At 60.2% G+C, this 23,398-nt stretch overlaps 1 protein-coding gene across 1 annotated transcript in view; it reads right to left on the bottom strand.

The window, feature by feature from the left end:
- CACNG4 (calcium voltage-gated channel auxiliary subunit gamma 4) overlaps window positions 1-17,230 on the bottom strand; it is a 49,432-nt gene extending 32,202 nt beyond the window's left edge. Inside the window, exon 1 of the mRNA XM_068978475.1 lies at window positions 17,011-17,230. Within this exon, the coding sequence (XP_068834576.1) occupies window positions 17,011-17,230 (220 nt within the window). The remainder of the gene's footprint in view (window positions 1-17,010) is intronic.
- Between the last annotated feature and the right edge of the window lie 6,168 nt (window positions 17,231-23,398).

Raw genomic sequence — 23,398 nt, 5'->3', positions numbered from 1 at the left:
GCAAGGAGATCCAACCAGTCAATCCTAAGGGAAATCAGTCCTGAATGTTCACTGGAAGGACTGATGCTGAAGCTGAAACTCCAATACCTTGGTTACCTGATGTAAAGAACTGACTCATTGGAAAAGACCCTGAGGCTGGGAAAGATTGAAGATGGGAGGAGAGGGGGGCGACAGAGGATGAGATGGTTCGATGGCATCACCAACTCAACCGACATGAGTTTGAGTAAGCTCCGGGAGTTGGTGATGGACAGCGAGGCCTGGCATGCTGCAGTCCATGGGGTCACAAAGAATCGGACACGACTGAGTGACTGAACTGAACTGAACTGATCTGAAGTATCCCAGAAGAGCCCCGTCCACTTAGGAGCTGCCAGAGGGGAGCCTCCGCCGTCTTCAGTGCAGTAGCCAGAGGGACACTTTTGGAACCCTGGTGAAAGCTCCAAGCCGCCCAGGGCTCCTCCCGCAGAGCAGAGGGCCAAGTCCTCGCTGGTGGCCACAGGCCCCTCTCTGACCCTCGTCTTCCGCTCCCCACTCAGCTGGTCAGGCCCCGGACAGACCCTCACGGGGTTGTGACACCTGCTATTTCCTCTGCCTGACATGGTCTCTCCGAGGCCTCCACAAGACTGGCCTCCCCGAAGCCACTGGCATCACAGCCTTCACCCTGGCGCTCCGGGGTTTTCTTGCTGACTGTGTGTCTGCCCTGTGACAGTATAAACACTGCGTGAGCTGCTGTCTGTCTTATTTACTCACTGCTGTGAAAGAAAGTTTCCCCACCACCTCGAAGGCTGCCTGGTTGATGGCAAGCACTCGATAAATGTTTGTTGAATGAATTAATGAATGAATCTCTGTGTACCCATGATTCAGTCTGGGGGGCTGGTTTTTAAATTCTCAGTGAATATTTGCTGGATTTGAATAGAAACTTGAAAACATACCAGTGGGGTGTCGGGAGCCAGATGGGCAGGACAAGGGCTGGTGGCACGAGCTCCTCGGGCAGAGCCCCCCCCAGGCAGAGCCCCCCAGGCAGAGTCCCCTGGGCAGAGCCCCCAGGGCAGAGCCACCCCTGGGCAGAGCCCCCCACGCAGAGCACCCCCACGCAGAGCCCCCCACCGGGCCCAGCCCCCAGGGCAGAGCCACCCCCGGGCAGAGACGAAACAGCCTCCTGGAGGCACAGTGGCCTGGCCGAGAGTGAGGAGGTCCCCGGGCCTTGTGAGGGTCCCGGGAGAGGCTCTGCCTCAGGCAGGACAGTGGGAGGACCTGGCACCCTGTGCGCCTCTGAGCCTGGGACTCGCAGAAACAGGAAGGTGTTTTCACTTAGCAGGTTGGGCAGGTTCCCACAAGGCCAGGCACCAAAATAACAGCCGAACGAATGAACGAATGCTCGCACCCTTGGAACTGAGCATCGTCGGCACACACATTCCCAGCAAGTGTTCACTGGCTGAACAAGAGCTGAAGAAAACAGAGGCCAGCGGGGGGGCAACGGAGGCAGGTGCGGGCGGGCGAGGGCCTGAGGGTCCCTGCCACCCCAGACCCGCGCCGTCTGCTTTCAGTGTTCACTGAGGGCACACACAGAGAGGGACCCACAAGCACAGCCTGACGGGCGTATGTCCACACCTGCGTGACCTCCTCCAGACCGAGGTGCAGACCACGCCCACCCCCGCAGGCTGCACAAAGGGGGCCACACGCCGACCTGCCTCACCCAGGGTGAGTTCTGCCTGCACGTGAATGGAGGCAGACGGGTCAGACTCTCCTTCTCCACCTGCCTTCTGTGAGCCGGAGTCACCATGTGAACGCCAACCATCACAGTCTGGGTGTGAACGCGGGCTGGCAGGTGGCCCCCACCACGGACGTGGGTTCCGGGCTTTGAAGTGCACGTTACTGCCTCCACTGGGGAGCTGTCTTGAGCAGAACAATTTCCACCTTCTTTGAGGAGAGCACCCCATCTTAAGAGCCGCCCTCAGTCTGACAGCTGAATCGTTCCTTTCCGGGCTGTGTGAGTCAGACCCAGGGCCCGGCATCGTGCTCCGTTCTGTCACGATGCCATGCCCGCCTCTTCCGAGAAGCCCGTCGTGCCAGCCTGGCCCACAGCCAGCAGCCAGCACTGGCTGCACGGGGAGGACGGTCTCACTTCGCCTTCACACCCCACCTCTCACCCCCCAGCCCCAGCAGCGTCAGCATGGGCCCTGCGTCCCAGAGTCCCTGCAGCAGGTCTGAGGTCTTCACCGGACCCTGAGCTCCCCACAGCCTCTCCCCACGTGCAGAGGTCATGGGGCTGTGAGCTCCAGGCTGGAGAGGAAGCTGGGGACGGGCGGGGGCAGAGCCGGACTCCAAGCACTGGCCGCGTCCTGGCCAGGAAGCCCGCCTCGGCCTCCCTGCTGCCCAAGGGCGTTACCTGAGTGCGGCCGCGTGGACGAAATGGACTATGCGAAGCATCCGCACACGAGAGACATTCAAAGGTCACAGCTCAGTGATGAGGAGGGGCGCCTGGGGCTAGACAGCGGGGCCTGAATCCTGATGTCAACACCAGCCAGCTCGGTGGCCTCAGGGCAGCTGCCTAACCTCTCTGTGCCTCAGTCTCCTCACGTGCACAACGGAAGCAGGGGCAGCAACACACCCATGGGTGCCGAGGACTAACCACACCAGCCTGCCCGTCTACCCATCCGCCCATCCAGTGCTTGGGACAGTTCCTGGCACACAGTAAAGGCCGTGTAAGCAATAGCTCAAGCTATGACAATTAACTGAATGGGACCATGGCGGTTCCGAGGCTGAGCTCACACACGCAGAGCTCTCGCGGCGATGCACAGCGTGCTTGGGGCACCGTGAGTGCTCCGGAGGCATCTGCTCTTGTTTTAAAAGTGTTCGTGCTTTGCTCTTACACAGAGAAGTGAGCTGGAGGGTGTGGGGTGGGTACACAGGGAGGGTGGGGGGCACAAGCGCGCTGTTAGGACTGGGCAGGGCTGGCCCGGCCGCCTTCCTGCTCGTGGGTGTCTCGGCATTCTACCTCTTAGAAGAGGAGGGTCTCCTACGTGTCTCTGGGCCCCAGCACCTCCCAGAGCGCTCTGCACTGGGCACATTCCGAAGACTTGTTTATTAACAGCCAGAAACGAGCTAGAGAAAGCACCCCATTTAGAGACCCAAGAAAACCAGGTCGATCTCCTTCCCCATCCTCCAGGGGTGGGGAGATAGAAGGCGGGCCTACACGTGTGCGCCTTCAGAGAGGATGAGGGCTTTCGAGGTTGAAGATGAGGGCTTTGTTTTCAGCTCCAGGAAAGACTGCACGAGGAGGAACAGGCATCACCATGAAAGGCCCAGAGATGCTGATGAGATCTGAGAAATAACCAGCTCAAGTGCTGGCCATCTCGGCCACAGACAGCTGGACGTGCACCTCGCTCTCTGCCTACTGCACTGGCGCTTTTACCCTCACCACGATGGCTGCTAATGGCTAAAAGCCGCATTAATGAGCAGTGTGTGTGTTCCGTGCCAGACTCTGCGATCCCATGGACTGCAGCTGTAAGGGTCTTCTGTCCATGGGATCCTGCAGGTAAGAATACTGGAGGCGGCCGCCATCTCCTTCTCCCATTAATGAGTAGTGAGGACCATTAACTTGGCAACGGGGACCCCTGGAAGTTGATACCCCAATATCGACTGGCATTTGGGGGGTTGCTGGCCATGCTGGCATAAAGAGCGGGGTCGGGAGGGGGGTGGAGCTGGTGCAGGTCACAGTGGACTCTGGTTTCCTCACAAGATCTCCCAGGGAAAGACCTTTTCCAAAGAATTTACACTAATGGAATTGGCGATGGAAAAATGTTGAGACGTGAGAGTTTTTTATTTTAAAGCATTTGAGGATTTTTTGGGGGGGTGCAAAGAAGCATGCTTAAATATGCCACAGGGTGATTTTTCAGGAAAAAACAGAAAGCAAGCATCTTCTGTTCAAACTTCACTGGATTCCTATTCAAAGAAACCTTGGCCAGCCTGGCTCCGGCAGGAAAGTGCCTCCAAAGGAAGATCTCATGGTAGAGCTTTTATATTAAGGACCTGGTTTTACATATGCAATAAAAGTTTGTACGAGCATCTATCTGGGTTTACTTGCCTTTTACTTACTGTTGCGGTCACTTTGGGCACTTTTATTATGTGAGGTGGATTTCTAGGAATGAAAACCCAGTGTGCAAATTGTCCTTATAGGAGATAGAGATTTGATGGTAGATGGCTCTGAAAGGCTTTCATCCAGGAATCGATTTGGTTGTAAGTCAGGGGTCACCTGAAATGAAACACTGCCACAAGGTGACTGGGCACGACGCCTGGGACTGGTCCTGGATGCGCTTCCGAAGAAAGCAAGCAGACACCCCAGGTGCTGAGGGGCACACAGGGGCGTCCACCCGCCCCGGGGCTGCAGACTGGCCCAGGACTTCGTAAAACTGTGTCCTGTTTATGTATCTGCACCCCCAACATGGTAGAAGATCGGAAAAAGAAGGAGATAAGATAAACCACTCAGAGTTTCCGTGACCATCATTAAAAAAACCATTCTGGTGAATTTTTCCCCAAGTTTCTTTTCAGACCTCACAGAACAGCAAGAGCCTCATTCACATCTATTTGTACAGATGACCTTTAGAGGCTTCCTATCTGTGGGTTTTTGACTCACTCAATTTGCTATTTAATAGAGTTCTCCTCATGTTTAATAACCCTCCTAATAATCACAGAGTTAAAAGAATACATTTTTATCTAGTAAATGTCTCAAGAACTTTCAAAAGACTGCCTTGAACAGGAAGAGGGAGAGGGCTTGTAAGCTTTAAATATGGCAGACAAGAGAGGGAAAAGGAGAAATAATTAGAAACACAAGTTAGAAAGAAAGAAAAGGAGCTGGCTTGGGGAGGACAGCCTGGGAGATGGGCAGGAACGGAGGAGCGGGTTTGGAGGACGGGGTGACGGGAGGGACATGGGGATGAAGCCCCACAAGGACCTGGAGCCACGTAGCAGACCGACACCAACTGGGAGGGGCGCTGGCCAGCGGTGGAGGGGCAACGCCCCGAGAAGCAGACCGCCAGGGCCGTGGCCACGGGTGACAAGGGGCCACCAAGCTGGGAGAGGGAAGACTCTCCAAATGGTTAAGCCCATGGGGACGCTCCAGCCCCAGGCATCTGGCCTTGACTCACATGCAGGAATCCGTGGGCAGAAAGACAACAAAAGCTATTTTTCATGCAAGAGGAGTTGGACATCAGGAAAAATCAGAGCCCCTTTGTATGACATGCCAAACTGCTGAAGCGAGAGAATGTCTCGGGTGAGGGCTCGGATGAGAGCGGGGACGGCATGCTCGCCCCGGGGAGCCGGCCCTCAATGTGAGCTTGTTATCGGCCGGAAACAACTGTGGGGTGTCCCCCTCCCGCCGCACGGCCAGACGAGCTGGTGACATGGCCTTGGCTGGACTGCCTGGCCCCTGGAAGGAAGCCTGGGTGTCCTGAGATGTCCCCAGGGAGTCTTTGGGGAGTCACGGTCTCCTTGTGGTGTGGTCTGGGGGCTGGAGGTGAGCCGGGCTCCTGCCTCCAGACCCACCCTCACGGGCCCCCCATAGCTCCTTGTGCAGGGTGGTCTCTGGGCGTTGGGCCACACCCAAGCACCAATGTCTCCGCTCAGCTCCTGCCAGCAGATATGCCCAGTAGCTGTTGTTAATGTACCCATTTTACAGAGAAAGCAACTGAGGCTCAGAGAGAAGGCAATGGCTGGTCTCAGGGCTCGCCACCAGTGGGAGGCAGAGCTGGACTCAAACCCTGACTCCCTCTGGGCCCCGCACCTCATGTCCACCAGCACGTCCTCCAAGGGGCCATTCAGCTGCTGGAAGTCTCAAATCCACCGTGAGGCAGGTGTGTGCAGAGCCCCATGTGTTTCCCATCTATCCTCCTGGCAAATCTGAGACAGGCCTTTGCAGAAGCACAGGAGGAGACCCTGCCATCGGGTGTTTTCTGAGGCTCTGTCCTCGCTGCGACCTCTCCTCTTGCGGGTCCCCAGGACCAGACAGCAAGCTCCCGGGCCGTGCGGTGCCCACCGAGCCCAGCACAAGGCCAGGCCTCAGCAGGAGCCCCGCGACGGCCCAGGGCGCATGCTTCACTCTCTGAGGAAGCTCCCGGCCCTGCGTTCGTGGGGCCTGCATTCGTGGGGCCGGCCACCGCCTCCCTGCAGCCTCAGAGCCCATCTCCCTGCCCCGCCTTCTCCCACCAGTAATCCAGTGCAAAGTGAAAATGTGGGTCCTCCTCTTCAAAAACGATCAAGAATGTTCTGCTGGTGATGACCTGTTACTGGGGCCTGGGGTCTTTCCAGGCCAGTCTTGATGTAAAATGTTCTGGGTTGTGCCCCCTCCTACTCCACCATCTCTGCCCGCCCGAATCTAAGAGTGCCAGCATTTCAGGATCCAAGAACGCATATAAAGCCACGTGAGAAAGTCTGTGCTCTGCTATTTTATCTGGAACCTTGGTTCAGAAAATACGAAGATCCCACTGCTCCCTGTCCCACTGCAGAACCGGAGGCGGTGGGGTCAGCAGTCATGGCCTGACATCCTGTCACCGGGAAGCCCCTGCCAGCACCCGTCGGTGATGGATGGCGGATGCCCCGCCCCCTGGTCCCGCCCCCCGCTGCCCGGTGTAGGGGAGGGGCAGCCCTCTGACCAGCCCACCAGAAGCCTCCTGTCCCTGACGCCAAGGCAGTCCTCCTTGCTTCTGTGTCTTAGGGAGTGGCTCCACCGCCTGGGGGTGTTGGCTCCTGTAACTCCATTTTACAGATGAGAAAACGGAAGCTCAGGGAAGCCAAGCAACTTGCCCAAGGTCACAAGGAGAGCAGGTTCAAACAGCTCTCTCTGACTCCTTCCCCACCCCGCAGCCTTCCTATTAAGCATCACGTGGACTTGGTTCAGAGATCACCTGCCCTGAGCCTTCCTGACAAAAGCCCCTGGTGGGAGCTGTTAGGTGTCTGGGGCTTTGCAGATTGGGGAACGAGCCTGACGTCGTCCCATCGACGGCCATCGAGCTGGGGGTGATGTGATCTGGTTTATATTCTTACAAGGTCTTCCTGGCTGCGCGCGGAGAAAGGCTCATGCAGGGGCAGGCAGACTGGTCAGGACTCTCCTCGGGGAACCCAGACGAGAAATGACAGAGGCTGGGAGCCAGCTGGGGGCTGTAAGGAACCCAGTGGGGATGTGGCAGGGAAGGGGTCTGACCTCATCTCTACAGTGGCCAGCCCTGGGCTGAGCACACAGAAGGTCACCAGTGCTTCCTGAGAACCAGCAACTGAGTGGGTGGGAGAGGGACTGACTCTGGAGGTGGGAACACGCAGGAGCGCATCCAAGGGCGAAGCTGCCACCGGCATGCTGGGCCTTGCTGAGTGTCAGGGTGAAAAGAGGCTAAGCCAAGCGTTTCCAAGAAAATGAGCCTGGAATCCTGGACCCTCTGCAGGGCCTCCGTGGAGTGGAGCAGTCCCCAAGTGACCTCTCATTGGAGAGTCACACAACCCGGGGGAGTGGAGGGGAGGACAGGGGAGGATGGAAGGAAGAGGAGGAAGAAAAGATGGAGGGAGGGGGGAGGAAAGAGGGAGACAGAGGTAGAGAGGAGGGAGAGGAGGAGGGAGGGGAGGAGGGAGGAGGAGGGAGGGGAGGAGGGAGGAAGGGGGAGGGAGGGGGAGGGGATGAAGGGAGGATGGAGGGGGAGGTAAGAGGGGAGGATGAAGGGGAGGAGGGATGAGGGATGGAGGGAGGGGAGGAGGGGTGGGAGGAGGGAGGAGGTTGGAGGGGAGGAGGGCGGAAGGGGGAGGGAGGGGGAGGGGATGAAGGGAGGATGGAGGGGGAGGTAAGAGGGGAGGATGGAGGGGAGGAGGGATGAAGAGGGATGGAGGGAGGGGAGGAGGGGTGGGAGGAGGGAGGAGGTTGGAGGGGAGAAGGGAGGAGGGAGGAGGTTGGAGGGGAGAAGGGAGGAGGGAGGGGGAGGAGGGGAGAAGGGAGGAGGGAGGGGAGGAGGGAGGAGGGAGGTAAGAGGGGAGGATGGAGGGGAGAAGGGAGGAGGGAGGGGGAGGAGGGAGGGGAGAAGGGAGGAGGGAGGGGGAGGAGGGGAGAAGGGAGGAGGGAGGGGAGGAGGGAGGAGGGAGGTAAGAGGGGAGGATGGAGGGGAGGAGGGATGAAGAGGGATGGAGGGAGGGGAGGAGGGATGGGAGGAGGGAGGAGGTTGGAGGGGAGAAGGGAGGATGGAGGGGGAGGAGGGAGGGGGAGGTAAGAGGGGAGGATGGAGGGGAGGAGGGATGAAGAGGGATGGAGGGAGGGGAGGAGGGATGGGAGGAGGGAGGAGGTTGGAGGGGAGAAGGGAGGAGGGAGGGGAGGAGGGAGGGGGAGGTAAGAGGGGAGGATGGAGGGGAGGAGGGATGAAGAGGGATGGAGGGAGGGGAGGAGGGAGGAGGGAGGGGGAGGAGGGAGGGGAGAAGGGAGGAGGGAGGGGGAGGAGGGATTGGGGAGGGGGACGGAGGGGGTGGCGGGGAAGAAGGGTATCACTTGCCAACCTGACAGCCAAGCCCTCAGCGGCTCCAGGAGGCCAGGGTCAGGGCGCACAAGCCTGTCTGGATGTCAGCGGCAGCGCTAGGCCCAGGTGCAGGTCTGCCGGCGCCCGCCCTGACGCTTCCATAGCCGGCCCCTTGTCCTCCTCTGTCCAGCCCCTACCCCATGATCCTGGAGTTCCTGGCTGCAGCCTTGGTGCCCGCCAGGAAACAGGAGGGGGACCCGTGGCCTGGGTGCCTGCCATCACCTCCAGGGTGTGGCCTTGGTGCGAGACCCTATTTCAGCTCTTAACTGAGGGCCCTTGGGTTCTGATTTTACAGTTCACAGAAGCCATTCAGTGTGGTTCTGCCTCTGAGGGGATGAAACAGTGCCATGCTCTACACGGGCCTGAACATTCCCGGGATGCTCAGCTTCTTTCATTCCTAGACCCTGGAGGCCAGTGAGCCAAACTGGGGGCCCACTCAGCTCAGCTGAAAAGGCTGGGTGACTTATTTTTTCTGGAGAAAACTTCCAAGTTTGAGGAAATAAGGAAATAAGGGGAAGGCAAGGTGGCGCAGTGGTGCCGTGGGTTCCATCCCTGGGTCGGGAAGATCCCCTGGAGGAGGAAATGGCAACCCACGCCAGCATTCTTTCCTGGAGAATCCCATGGACAGAGGAGCCTGGGGGCTGCGGTCGTGGGGTCGCAGAGTCGGACACGACTGAGCACACACATGCCGTCTGCTCTGCAAAGACCCTGGAGCCCCACGAGGGGCTCCACGTGGACCCCAGCCCCGTTCTGACTCCTCAAGGGCCTTCAAGATACCAAGGAGCAGGACAGCAGAGAAAGGCCCAGAGGGAGTGAGGCTCCTTCATCCTGCCAGGCTCCCAGCCAGGAGCCGGCCCCTGGGGGAGGCTGGGCAGATGGAGCCCTGGCCAGGCAGCTCCCACCTGCTTCTGCTCCAGCTCCGTCACTAACGAGCTGTGTGACTTCGAGCAAGGCCCCCGCCCTCTTCAGCCTCGCTCTCCTTTGCTTGCAGAGTGGAGGGAGCTGGCCACACCAGCCACGCCCCCACCTGCAATCCATCACTGATCAAAGGGAGGGGGGCCAGGCACCACTCACGCCTCCCATCACCAGACGCGGACTCCGGGCTGTCCCCCTGCAGAGGCCAGGTACCACTCACGCCTCCCATCACCAGACACGGACTCCGGGCTGTCCCCCTGCAGAGGCCAGGTACCACTCACGCCTCCCATCACCAGACGCGGACTCCGGGATGTCCCCCAGCAGAGGCCAGGCACCACTCACGCCTCCCATCACCAGACGCGGACTCCGGGATGTCCCCCAGCAGAGGCCAGGCACCACTCACGCCTCCCATCACCAGACGCGGACTCCGGGCTGTCCCCCAGCAGAGGCCAGGCACCACTCACGCCTCCCATCACCAGACGCGGACTCCGGGCTGTCCCCCTGCAGAGGCCAGGCACCACTCACGCCTCCCATCACCAGACGCGGACTCCGGGCTGTCCCCCTGCAGAGGCCAGGCACCACTCACGCCTCCCATCACCAGACGCGGACTCCGGGCTGTCCCCCTGCAGAGGCCAGGCACCACTCACGCCTCCCATCACCAGACGCGGACTCCGGGCTGTCCCCCAGCAGAGAAGCTCTCTGTCCCCCACTGACGCTCCATGTGTTTTCTTGAAGAAGAGAAATAACGGGGCTCCTATCAGGTACCGGCACCAGGTATGCTTCTGCCCGGAACCTAAAGGACTCCTCCCTTCGAGCAGAGGTCTCCATGGGGGCAATTCTGCCCGCTCCCCTCCCCGCCGCCCAGGAGACGTCTGGCAAAGTCTGCAGACAGTTTGGTTGTCAGAGCTTGGTGGGTGGGGGCTGTGAGTGGCTTCCAGTCAGTCAAGCCAGAGATGCTGCTGAACCATCCACACTCACAGGGCCTCACAGTGAAGAACAAGAGGCTCAGGGGGTCCTCAGACCCCTCCACCCCCCAGGCTCCTTCCTGCCTCGGCCTCGCCCGTCTCCTGGAAAAGCCCCCTCCAGCCCTTCTCAGACAGCTCCTTCCCGTCCCCTCGACCAGCGGCCACCCTCCCCGGCCTCCTCCAGCACGCGGCCCCGCACACTGTTTACATCAAACAGTCGTCAGTCCCTGGAAGTGCCGGCAGCTGCTCCGTGAGCAGGGGTGGGTGAGTGGACGAAGGCACGGACACAGGTGTGCCCGGCAGGCCAGGGACACACCCTTCCAGGCGTGGTGCGAGTGCGACTGTCGGTCGCTCAGTCGCGTCCGACTCTCTGTGACCCCGTGGACTGGAGCCCGCCAGGCTCCCCCGTCCGTGGGGTTCTCCAGGCACGAGTACTGGAGTGGGCTGCCGTGCCCTTCTCCAGGGCATCTTCCCGACCCAGGGATCGAGCCTGGGTCTCCCACACCGCGGGCAGCTTCTTTACCATCTGGGCTGCCAGGGAACCCTATGTGTGCCGAGAGCCACTGGACTAAGTTGTCTCAGAGGCTTTCCACCTGGAGAGCCAGCTTCCTGTGGGCTCACAGCGAGGCCACGCGGAGCCTGGTTCCACCTGCAGGCTGTGGGTGGGGCTCTCTGGGGCTCGAGTGGCAGAAGGTCAAAGGTGGGAGGAATGTTCCAGATCAGCCAGGTCCCACTTACAGATGAGGAGACAGAGGCTGCCAGGCTCTCTGACGCCCTGGATCTGATGACCTGCGGTTGCTTCCTACTCTGGGCTTCTGTTACTATGTCCTAGAAGTCCCCAGAACCCTGGCCATCCAGATGGACACTGGAGATCCATTTTAAAGGGTGCTTAATTTCCTCTTGAACCTTTCTGAAGCCCCTGTCAGGGAGCGCCTCCAAAGCCGGGTCTGCAGTGAGACCGTTAAGTCAGGCTGAGGTCCACCAGGAACCCCAGCTCCTCTTCTCTAAGTCAGCCGGCTCCAGCTGGGCTTTTCTTGCAACAAAAGAGAAAGGAGTGAAGGACAGAGGAAGATGAGAGACAGAGCAGGGCGTGAAGGGAAGGCAGATGCGAGAAGGGCTGCCAGGGCCCGCCCGGGTGGCTGGAGAGCAGGCACCTGGCGGGAGGAAACTACTCACTGGAAAAGCCCCCAATGCTGGGAAAGATTGAGGGCAGGAGCAGAGGGGGTGTCGGAGAATGAGATGGTTGGATGGCATCACCGACTCAATGGACATGGGTTTGAGCAAGCTCCGGGAGATGGTGAAGGACAGGGAAGCCTGGTGTGCTGCAGTCCACGGGGCGCAAAGAGTCAGACAGGACTGGACAAGAACAACCAGCTACGGAGCAGGGAGAGAAGGGGGAGCACAGTTACGGGCGGCGTCCTCCCCAGACCCACGCTGACGCTCTGCCCCCGGGGTACTCGGTGGTGGGGCTCTGGGAGGTGAGCTGATGCGGAGGTCATGAGGGCGGGGTCCCTGCGAGGGCGTCAGTGTCCTGGGGTAAGGGAGCAGAGCAGAGAGCTCTCCCCACCCTGAGGACGCGGGAGGGGGTGGCCGCTCGCGAGGCAGGAAGCGGCTCTCACCGGGGACCAAGCTGCCCAGCACCTTGGTCTTGGGCTTCCGCCTCCAGAGCTGCAAGAAACACTGTCTGCATTTTGAGCTGTTCGGCCGACCACATTCTGTGACGGCAGTCAAGCTGACTCAAACAGCACCCCCTCCGCCCCGTCTGTGTGGTTCAAGCACAGGGTCCCCCCGGCAGGTAGAAAGTTGGGCCCACCTGTTCAGCTCCAGTCGCATCCGGACGTGGGCAGGCGCCCCGACACCCAGGGGCTGGGGCCATCTTAGCCCTCACTCCCGCCCCCGTCAAAGGCAGCTCCTGAAGACTTACACTGCAGAGTTGCTGGCATCACACAAACCAATGTCAGGTCCTGGAGGCTGGTGTGATGGCTGTTACGAGCAAACCTGGAGGGACCAGGAGGGGCCAGGGGTCCAGCTGGTGAGCTGGGCACTGTGGGGAGGCCTGTTCTCTGCCCACACCCCCGATACTGGCTGGACAGGCTGCCCATGAGTCAGTGCAAGAGAAAACAGACACAAACCCGGACAGGACAAGCCTGGAGCAGGGTGGGCAAAGGACAGTATTCAGACCCAAACCTCCCTGAGCAGATCCGTGTCAGGAGCGTGGTGTAAGGCGGGGCTTCCTGCTGAGCCGCCGAGAGAGGGTTCCAGACGCAAGAAGTGCGTCCCGGGGGAAGTGGGCCTGGGTGGCGGGGCCTGGGTGGTTGTCGCTGGGTAGTCCTCCCTGGCTGGCCTCCCCCTCCCCTGCCCCGGGACAGTGCTGACACCTCCTCTTCCTCGGTGTGCGTGGTGACTGAGGTCTGGGTCCCTGGTGTGAGGGGTGCAGCCTGAGGTGGGGTGGGAAGGTTGCAGGGTCCAGGGTCTCCCCACTCACCAGCAGGCGCCTAGGACAAGCTGACACAAAGCAGGCACGGACCACCCCGGAACCCAGGCTGCCCTCTGGAGATGTGCTGTGGGCGTGCTGGGGGCAGCCCTTCTACAGGAACCTGGCAGACGCGGGGGCTGCTCCTGAGGCTGAACTCTGCCGGGACCTTTATTCTGGGCCCGGAGCTCCCCTGACGGCACCACAGTGGCCGGGTCCCTCTGGCGCCCAGCAGCTCAGCACGGCCGCGGGTGCTTTGCACCCGGAGACCAGAGCCTCCTCTTCTCTTCCTGCGTCTACAGGAGGTCCCCACCCCGGCCCACGCTCATCACACACACTCCGGGATGCTTGTTTCTCTTCTACACCTCATCTGATTCCAGGACGCACTGCTGCTGCTGCTGCTGCTAAGTCGCTTCAGTCGTGTCTGACTCTGTGCGACCCCATAGACGGCAGCCCACCAGGCTCCCCCATCCCTGGGATTCTCCAGGCAAGAACACTGGAGTGGGTTGCCATTTCCTTCTCCAATGCATGAAAGTGAAAAGTGAAAGTGAAGTCGCTCAGTCGTGTCCGATGCTCAGTGACCCCATGGACTGCAGCCCACCAGGCTCCCCCGTCCCTGGGATTTTCCAGGCAGGAGCACTGGAGTGGGGGCCATTGCCCTCTCCGCCAGGACGCAGTAGACACTGAACAAATGTGGGGTGGTGGCTTTATGGAAAAGCCCACAAGACTTGTTACTCCTTTCCCACATCCCCAGCACTGGGCTGAGAGCAAAGACACAGAGAAGGAAGGGGGTGGAGGTCTAGGGGACAGAGGGAGTGGGTGGCTGGTTGGGGGGCAGCAGGCTGGTCCCCAACGTGGTGGGAAGAGAGAGGAGGGACAGTGTGTGTGTTACACAATTTGTGTATCAGCTGAACATTCTCATGTCCAAATGCTTTCATGCTGCCGCAAGCCAGTCTCAGAGCTGGGCTCCTCCACTGGGTAGTCACGTGTAAGTGTGTACTTAGTCATGTCTGACTCCCTGTGACCCAATGGACGGTAGCCCACCAGACGCCTCTGTCCATGGCATCTCCCAGGCGAGAATACTGGAGTGGGTTGCCATTTCCTTCTCCAGGGGATCTTCTCGACCCAGGGATCAAACCCGCGTCTCCTGTGACTCCTGCAACAGCAGGCAGATTCTTTACCACGGTGCCACCTGGCAGGTGCTCACTGTTTAATGAGAACCCAGAAGACGTCTGGAGAAGGGCAGGATGACACGGTAGGAAGAGCTCCGCAGTGACACAAAGGCTCCTGCCTGACGCCTCTCAGTGCGCCTGCTCCTCCGCTGCAGACAGCGCCCTCAATGGCTGTGCTGAGCGTGCTGTGCGGACACGCACAGCGTGCACAAGAGGACTGCGACGCTTGCCTAACATGGGGCCGTGGGGAGCCCAGGCTTTGGGGGCGGAAGGGGGATGTCCGCGTGGTGAGGTGGGAGTAGCGGTGTTCTGCACACGGTCCTGCCAGACGGTGAGGACGCCTGAGGAACTGAGGGCGGGGCTCTCCTGCCCACAACACCATCCCTGGGAAACAACCAGGACGCTGACCTGCTGCTTGGGAGATGTCAGCAAACCCTTCAGAGCCCCACAGTCACAACTGGCGTTTTATTAGCTACCTGCTGCAGCCATTCTTCAGTTTGAGCTTAGAGCTTTGAGCTTTTCACTTCCCCCCATGTGATGCTTTGGGGAACTTTGCTAGAAAGCAGGTGGAAGTAATGCCCTGTACCCAAACAAGCCAATATTGAGGAGACCACGTCCCCAGGGAGTGCCGGCGGGGTCTCAGCTTGAATGCTCACTGGCAGGGTGTTGGGAGGTCATCGGAGGCAGAGGCTGTTGGACTTTACGAAGTGCTTTTAGAAGATAAGCTGTCAGTTTTCGCCTGGGCTGACAGACTGTCAGGATGATTTGAGAGAACCGAGGAATCCTGAACCAGCCCTCCCAGCCCTGGGTGGGTCCAAGGACGTCGTGGCCCTTGGGGGTGGGCTGGTTTGGCCCCCAGAACCTCTGAGCTCCTGGCGGTGACAGAGGCAGCCCCACTCATTCAGTAAAGTCCCCCAGATGGCCACACCCCACCCTCCCTCTGGAGCCAGCTGCCCAGATCAGCTTGGGGCTCTCTTGATGAACATCGAGTGCAAACGGCTCGAGGCAGCTGGCAAGATGCTAAGTGCAGCATCAATCCTAATTAGGATGAGAAATTAATAAAGGAGGCATGCGAGCCGGTCTGCAGAGGCCAGGCTTGCCGGTATGGAGAAGCGAGTTCTAGTTTTTGACAGGGAAACTGGAAGGCCTGGGGTCAATGCGTGGGTGTGGGTGACGACAGGGGGGTGACTTAACAGGACCATGTACATACCCGGCGCCCAGCAGAGCCTGTGAGTTAGAGCCAGGGGCCAGCAGCCTCATTCTGTGTCTAACTCAGGTGCTGTGTCGGGGAGTGACGTGGGTGCGCCCTCGAGATGAGAGGAGTAGGTGTTCACGATCTGAGCAACTGCACCCCAGGAATGATGTTTTTCAAAAGAAAAGAGGGGGTGTCATCGTGAGCCCACAGATCCTTCTGGGGCTTTTCCGGGGCTGTTTCCCAAACTACTGATTGCACATTCCTGCTCTCAGAAGACTCCACTCGGCCCTGGCAATAAGCTTCAGGCTCAAAGGGCAAAGCAGCCTGGGCTGGGAGGGGGTGTGTGTGTGGGGGGGGAGTGAGGCTGTGGGGGGCAGAGGAAGAGGGAGAGGGGGGCGGGATTCCAGAAGAGAACAGGCAGGATGCGGAGGTGCAGGGCCGCCTCACCTGGCCACCCTTCTCTACACGGCCTCCGTGACCACGACCCCAAAGGCAGAAAGGCCACCTCTTCCCGAGCTCCGCCCTCCTCCACGAAGACCCAGCCACACGGGACTCTGAGCCGGGGGAGGGGCTGGGGCCGCAGGCAGAAGTCGGGCTGAGGGGGGAACTTCCCGACCCCCCGGGGGGCGGAGCGAACACAGGGGAAGGTTACCGGGAAGAAAGAGGAGACTGTTCGAGGATCGTGGGGAGGAACCTTCCCCCAGCTCCTCACCCCTTTTCCGACCTGAAAGCCCAGACCGAGCGGGGACCGTCCACAACCCGGCTGGGACCCCGCCGCCCGACGGCCACCTGTTAGTGCAAGCTCCGCATTAGGACCGGCGGGAGGCGCTCAGCTCCGGCGCACGGCGCCATTGGCGGGGTCCCCCGGAGCGAGCGGTCCCCACTGCCCGGGGGCACCCAGTCCCGGCCCCCTGAGGCATCCATCCTTACAGCACCTACTAGCCTGCCCGCCGCGCACCTGGGGGCGCAGCGCCGCGTCCCTCCGGCCCCGCCCGGCGGCCACGCCCCTCCAGGCCGCCCCCGGTCAGCGGGTGCGTGCAGACCCCGGCCTCAGGACCTGCTCGGGGGGACTTGGTGACGCTCCCCATCCACTCGCCTCCCCGCCGAGAGGGCAGGAACGGCCAGCGGCCCCGGGAAGAGTACGTGGCGGAGCAAGGTCTCGGCAGACATCAGGCTTGGGCGACCCGGGTCTCCCAGAACCCCTCGGCGCCCAGCCCCCACTCCCACCCCTCGGCGGGGCCCGGAGCGATCTCGGAGCGGCCCTCCCGCAGCCCGCCCCCGGCCGGCCCCGCCCCAGGATGGCCAGTTCCCATAGCAATCGCACAGACACCGGTTGCCAAGCAACCTCTCCCCCTCCTCCCTCCCCTCCTCTCGCGTCCGCTCCCCCCAGCCTCAGCCTCCTCCCGCCCCCTCGCCAGCCTCCACCTCCCCTGGGGGCCCCGGCGCGGCCCCTCGGGATCGCTCTGGTCTCGGGCTGCGCGCGCGGGCGCGTGAGTTTCTGTGTGTTTCATCGTGTCAATGAGCGAGGGGGTGTGCGTGTGCCAGTGGAGAGTTTGTGGGATCCGTGTGTTGGGGGGGGGGGTCCCCCGTGGCCGCGACGGGACCCGCCCGCTCGCTCCGGCTCCTTTGTGTCTCGCGCGGAGCCAGTGCCGCGCCCACCCGTTCTGGGCCGGCGCCCGGAGCCGGGGGTGTGTGTGCGCGCGTGTGTCCGGGCGCGCGCGCGGGGTGGGGGGGGCCGGGCCGGCCGTACCTTCGATGCAGCACACGCGCCACAGACCCGAGTGGGTGAGGTCGCCGCGGGTGCGGCGGGGCGGGGGCCCGTCGTCCATGGTGAGGTTGGTGCCGTTGCAGATGTGCGCGCTGGAGTACAGCCAGTAGTCCGTGCCGATGGCGATGGCCATGAGCGAGAAGGCGGCGAAGGCTCCGGCCGTGGTCAGCAGCGTCTGCAGCCCGCGGTCGCATCGCACCATGGTGGGCGCCTCATAGCCCGCCGCCCGCCGGCCCGGCCCGCCGCGCCCGCCCGCCCTGCTGCCTCTGCGCGCCGCGCCGGGGGCGCCGGGGCTGGGGGCCGAGGCCCGGGGGGCGGCGCCGCGCCGCGCGCTCCGGCCGTGCCGGGGCTCAAACTCCGAGGCGCGGCGGCGAGTGCGGGCTGCGCGGGCCGCCGGGCGGGCTGGCGGCGGCGACCGGGGCTCCTCCCTCTCGGCCCGCCCTCCCCGCGCGGCCCGCGCCTCCGCTCCGCGCCCTCCGCGCCGCCGCCGCCGCCGCCGCCGCGCTCCCGGCCCGCGCCCCGCCGCTCGGCGCCGCCCCTCGAGCCTCGGCCCCGCCGGGCGTGCGCTCCCGGCTGTGCGCGCCCCCCTCCCCGCCTCTCCGCGCTCGCGCCGGCCTCTCTCCCCAGCTCATTCACGTCCCGAGAGCGAAGGGAGCCACGGTCCGGTGCCCAGGAGGAGCGCGGGGAGCCGGCGTTGCCAGCCTCCCCGCTTCCCCAGCCCAGGACACCCCGTCTTCCTTAAATGGCCCTGGGGACTCTTTGATAGTGGGGGGTGTGCGCGCGCGCTCCTGTATCCGCCGCTTCGCACGGACGCATGGACATATCGCCGCCTTTACCTGGCGATGAATGTACAGGCGCGATCGGGAGTGGGAGCGTTCAGGTCAGATTTCCAGAAGCACCAGATGCGGGTCGCGGCCGGGAGGCGCGTTCCAGGCCAGGGCGGGCCCTCCCCCACAGGTGGCTCCTGCACCCAGTGGGCAGGGGCTGGAGGACCGACTCTGGGGCTGAGGCAGAAGGGAGGTGGCAGCCGGAGGCCCTTCCGGAGGGACACCAGGTCCCTGTCTGAGGCCGGATGGGGCGGCCGTGGCAGAAACTGCGTGACCCCCGCCGTTGGTTTCTGACGGTCCTTTGCTGCCAGGCCAGAGCGCCCCGTTTGCGCTGGATTCAAACATCTCCACCCGCCGCTGGCTCCCTCTCTCCCCAGCTCCCCTCAATACCTTGATTTCTTTTTCCCTTTCACTCTACTCGAGCTTAACTGGCTTTCCTCACCCCCTCCCCTTATTGCCAGCCTCTGCCTCAGGCCCTGCTGACTTCACTTAATTGCCTTAGCTGCTGGCAGGACTCCAACCTGGACAAGCTTCCTTCTCCAGAACCCGCCAAGCTCCTCCTCCGTTAAGACCCAGGTCGGAACTCTTCCCTCCAGGAAGCCCTTGGGGGCCAGCATCTGAATGTCCAACCTGTCTCTGCTTCCTCCCCTTCCAGAGCCCAAGTGGTTCTCTTTGCTGCCCCGCATCCTGTGGGAGGCAGCCCGGGACCCCAGGAAGGTCTATGGAGAGCGGCTCTCTTCCTGGAAGATGCAGATTTCACCCTCTTTTTCCACTTTCCGTGGCCCCTACGACCCAAAGAAAGTTCATTACCCCATGCTGGAATTACTGGTCTCTCTTCCATGAGACTATGAGCCTTTCCCAAGTGTGAGATACACGAGACGTGTTTGATCAAGAAATATTTCCTGCCCCTGAAAAGTGACGTTCTGACTGGGGAACATGGAGCATATAAATAATAGGGGGAAATTCCAAGATGAGACTGGCTGCGTTAATTACCATTTGTCAGTCCTTTCTCTGCCTTCCGGTGTTTGTTCTGCTTCTTCCAAGTCTCAGAGGACAAGAATCATCTATGCGTATTTCACTTTCACCCACCTGCCACCTGGTGCCCAGGGTGTGTCTGAAGGTGTGCGCTAGCTGTGGGACTCCTTGCTCTGGGCCAGAAGAGGGTTACTGACCTGTCCCTAATACCCACAAAGATAACTGCTGGTTCTCTTCTCAGAAGCTCCCAGACAGGTGGGTCTCAAGACTCTCTTCTCTCTCTCTCTCTCTCTCTCTCTCTCTTTTTTTCAAAGCAGCAAATCCTTGCTTCAAATTAAATCTTAAAACAGAAAAGTAAAGGAAAGTGAAAGTCACTCAGTTGTGTCCAACTCTTTGCAACCCCATGGACTATATAGTCCATGGAATTCTCCAGGCCAGAAGACTGGAATGGGGAGCCGTTCCCTTCTCCAGGGGATCTTCTCAACCCAGGGATCGAACCCAGGTCTCCCACATTGCACGTGGATGCTTTACTGTTTGAGCCACAAGGGAAGCCCAAGAATACAGGAATGGGGGTCGCCTATCCTTTCTCCAGTGGATCTTGCTAACCCAGGAATTAAACTGGGGTCTCCTGGTGGCTCAGACAGTAAAGTGTTTGTCTACAATGCGGGAGACCTGGGTTCGATCCCTGGGTTGGGGAGATCCCCTGGAGAAGGAAATGGCAATACACTCCAGTACTCTTGCCTGGAAAATCCCATGGACAGAGAGGATAGGCTACAGTCCATGGGGTTGCAAAGAGTCGGACACGACTGAGCGACTTCCCTTCCTTTCCTTCTGCACTGCAGGCGGACTCTTTACCAGCTGAGCCATCAGGGAAGCCCATCCCAGTGCTCGCCCACCAGTTAGCCCTGTAGGTAAGAGCTGCCACTGTTGTTGAATGGGGGACCCACTCACACCCCCTGCAGCCCCCGAAGCAGCCCTGTGGATGTAGGCATCCAGGAACGCGGTGCGGAAACTGACGCCCTCGGTCACGTGCTGGTCCACTCAGCTTCAGCCCCTGAGTTCCTTTCTTCCTGCAGCTTTCCTCTGGGGACTTCGTGAGGAATGAAGGAAAGAGAGAGAAATGGATCTGACCTGTGGGGGGCGGTGAGTGGGGTGAGTCGCTTTCCCCAGTGTCCCCCTAGGTCAAAGGTGGGGGGATAGGTGGGGGGCCTTCTCCAACCCAGCGACCTCTGGGTTAGTCCCATGGAGACAGAAATCCTTGTCCCTCGGAGCCCGGACACACCAGCTCCTACCCTGCCACCCTCAGAGGAATGTGTGAAGAGGTGAGAAAGCACTGGTCTAGGGGCCAAGACCACCGCCAGCAGGGCGACCTTGGGTGGCCGGGGCCGCGGGGAGGAAGGCATGGCTCCGTCCTCCTTTCAAGAGCTGTTTTGGGGTCAAATAAAGAGCCTCGCACACCGCATCCACTTAGCGACCCTTCACAGCATCAGTAGTGGGTGTTCCCCTCTCTACCTTTCTTTGTGACCACCAAGGACATTACTTAACTCCGCTGTGTCTCAAATTCCCGCGGTGTCGATGGTGGATAACAGTGAGACTAACTCAGACGTAAACTGCAGCCCCAGACGGTGACCTCCTCGAGGCCCCACGCCTTGGAAGATCCGGCTCAGACCCTGGTGACCTCAAGCCCAGGGTTTCCCAAGAACATGAAGCGGCCTCTTTGTTCTTGTCGAGAGTTCTTGACTGTTATTTTTACCTGTTAGTTCACTTGAGGGACGTGGACTCCAGTGGGGGCTTGGCGGTTTGCCTTTCTATCCAGTTGTGGACAACCAATTGTCAAGCCTGCTTTGTCCGGAGATTGTGAGGGTGTAGACGGTGGAGTCAAATAAGGACTTGACCGCTGGCAAGCGAGCGGGAGCAAACACAAGACTGTCTGAGACCGTTCATCACGCCTGGGTGAGCACAATTCAAATCTGGAAATTTCTGCTCAGCCGGATTAGAGAGCTCTAAATGGCAGCATTTAGCTCCTGCCTGTGGTCCCTGGAGCTTCTCCCAAGTGACATTCCCAGGTCTGAGGGGGATGTGTCCTCCAGTTGCTGGGGAGGAGGCTCTGGGCCGGCCTTGTTCTAGAGAGGCCGGGTGCTCGGCGTCTTCCCTGGGGAGCTACGCGGGATGTGTCTTCCTGTGGGGGAGGGGGAGCAAGTCATCATGCCTGTCGTGACTTCTCTGGACAGCCAAGCAGGTGGAGGGGCGTGCAGACCCCCGTGCAAAGCTGTCTTTTCTAACACAGAGTGGTGCCTTTCCCCTTAGCGGCTCCTTTGGGTAGTCCCCACAATTCTTCAAGTTTTCAGGAAATCGGCCCTTAATATCCATTGGAAGGACTGATTGCTGAAACTGAAGCTCCAGTATTCTGGCCATGTGACTGGAAGAACTGACTCACTGGAAAAGACCCTGATGCTGGGAAAGATTGAAGGGCAGGAGGAGAAGGGGATGACAAAGGATGAGATGGTTGGATGGCATCACCGACTCAATGGACATGAGTTTGAATAAACTCTGGGAGATGGTGAAGGACAGGGAAGCCTGGCGTGCTGCAGTCGATGGGGTCGCAAACAGTCGGATGCGACTTAGAGACAGAACAATGACTACACAATTCTTCACTGTACTTTGTTTGTGAAGACAAAGTTTTAATGCGCTCAGAACCGGCTGATAACCCCACCTCCAGGGTGATGCAGCCAGGCAGCCCCCTGGGAGAGGAATACAGCAGTGGGCAGCTCCCTGCCTGGAAGGTGCCCGTCTAAGCTGGAGGAGGCTGCACAGGCAGTCGTAGGCAGAGGACAGGCAGCAGGAAAGGAGGTGCCCTCGGCTGGCTGGTCTGCAGAAGTGGCTCTGAAAGCCTTTCTTAAAAGCTTTGTTCTCCTCTTTTGTCCTCCAGAAATAATGACCTTGTGTGGCAGCTTTTTGTAATATTTCATTTCCATGCCCCAAGCGATGGTTCAGCTGATTTCCCAAAGCTTAATGGGGGGATTTGGGGAGCCTGGGAGATACTGTGAGTGAACAGACATAAAGAGTGGTTTTGCATTTTCACAGCAAAGGGTCGGCGATGAATCTCAGAAGGTTCCGGGGCACGGCTCAGTGTGGAGGCTTATCGGCAGCCCATCCGATCTGCTCAGGTCCGAGAAGAATGCCTCCAGATCCGCGTCCCACAGCCTCCCCACTGTCAGATCAGGCGCTCGGCGAGGGTGCCATTCTCTTTTTCTTCAGTATGTCAGCAAGACCCTTTGAGAGAGAGGGCAGAGGAGAAAATGGTACTTGGCTTTATGTATTCAGGTTCACCCCACTTCATTTGCTGATCGCGTCTACCCAGGCGCGATGACTGGGGCCGGGCGCCTCTCTCCGCGGCGGAGCGGTGGCCGTGTCGCTGTCTCCACACTAGCTGCCCTGGGAGTGCAGAGGGCGGGAAGCTGCCCTCCACCTGCCAGTTCTGATATGGGCATCAGTTCACTTAATCACGGCAACTGTGGAAGGCGGATCTTTACCCTGTTATGCAGAAGATAAGCTTCCAGCTAAACAGAGAGTCAGCGACCCAGCTGGGCTTTGAACTGGCTCCGCCTGGGATGTGGCCAGGCTCTGTCAGCTACTTACCGCACCCCAGCCCCCCGGGGTCTCCAAAGCCCTCTAGGCACGTCTGCTTCCTCTCCCCTCATTCCTGTAGTTATCCAGATGAAATCAAGTTCAAAGGCACAGCAGTGTGGCGTGGTGAAGAAAGGCCTGCCGCTTGCAGCCCAGATGGGGTGAAGACGACTCAGCATTTCCTGGGAAGGTGGGCAGTGAGCTGGACTGACAGTAGGTGATGGAAGCCACCAGCCCCAGGGCACCCCCGTCTGCCCCTTCCTTCCCACCGCTGCCCGTGACTCCGGATGCTTGCTGGTGCTGGCCAGAGCAGAGGGCAGCGGCCACCCCTGGGATGGGGCCCGTGGCTTCTCTGAGCCAGCTCCGGCATTGGGCTGCCACCCTCCTGGGCATGCGGGCTTATTCAAACCTGTGTGTCTTCAAACTAGATACCGTAAGGCAGTCTCTTCTCGCCAGAATCTATTCGGGAACCAGCGCCACGGATCAGCACGTTGACACTAACAAGCTGACTTGGCCAAAGCTTCCAGCCCCGCACGCTGAGAGTTAGCCAGTTATTCTGAGAACATTCTTTTCAAAACACTCGACAAACAGGCTGAGAGACTCCTTTGTCCACAGCCAGCCTCTGAAACTGAGCCGAAGCTCAAAGGGTTGAGACGAACTCCAAGGAGGGTATGAGAGGAGGAGCAGGAGGCAGAAACCTTTGTGGATGTGGGTGGGGAAGATGGTCAGTGACAGTGAATTTTGCTGTGAACATGGATCATTTGTGCTTTTATCAAAGCAGAGCTTTTAATTCCTAAAATATAGCAGCCTTGTGCGGGAGCTCGAAGAAAAGGCAGCCTTCCCTGCAGAACTCTGCTGCCGAGCACCTGCAGCGGGGTGGAAACTGTGGCCAGAGTTGGTCGGGCTGCTTTCGACACCTGACGCCACCTTGCTTTTCATCC

Source organism: Capricornis sumatraensis, chromosome 8 (genome assembly GCF_032405125.1).
Source record: "Capricornis sumatraensis isolate serow.1 chromosome 8, serow.2, whole genome shotgun sequence".
Lineage (NCBI taxonomy): Eukaryota > Metazoa > Chordata > Mammalia > Artiodactyla > Bovidae > Capricornis > Capricornis sumatraensis.
This window is presented reverse-complemented; position numbering and strand designations above follow the sequence as displayed.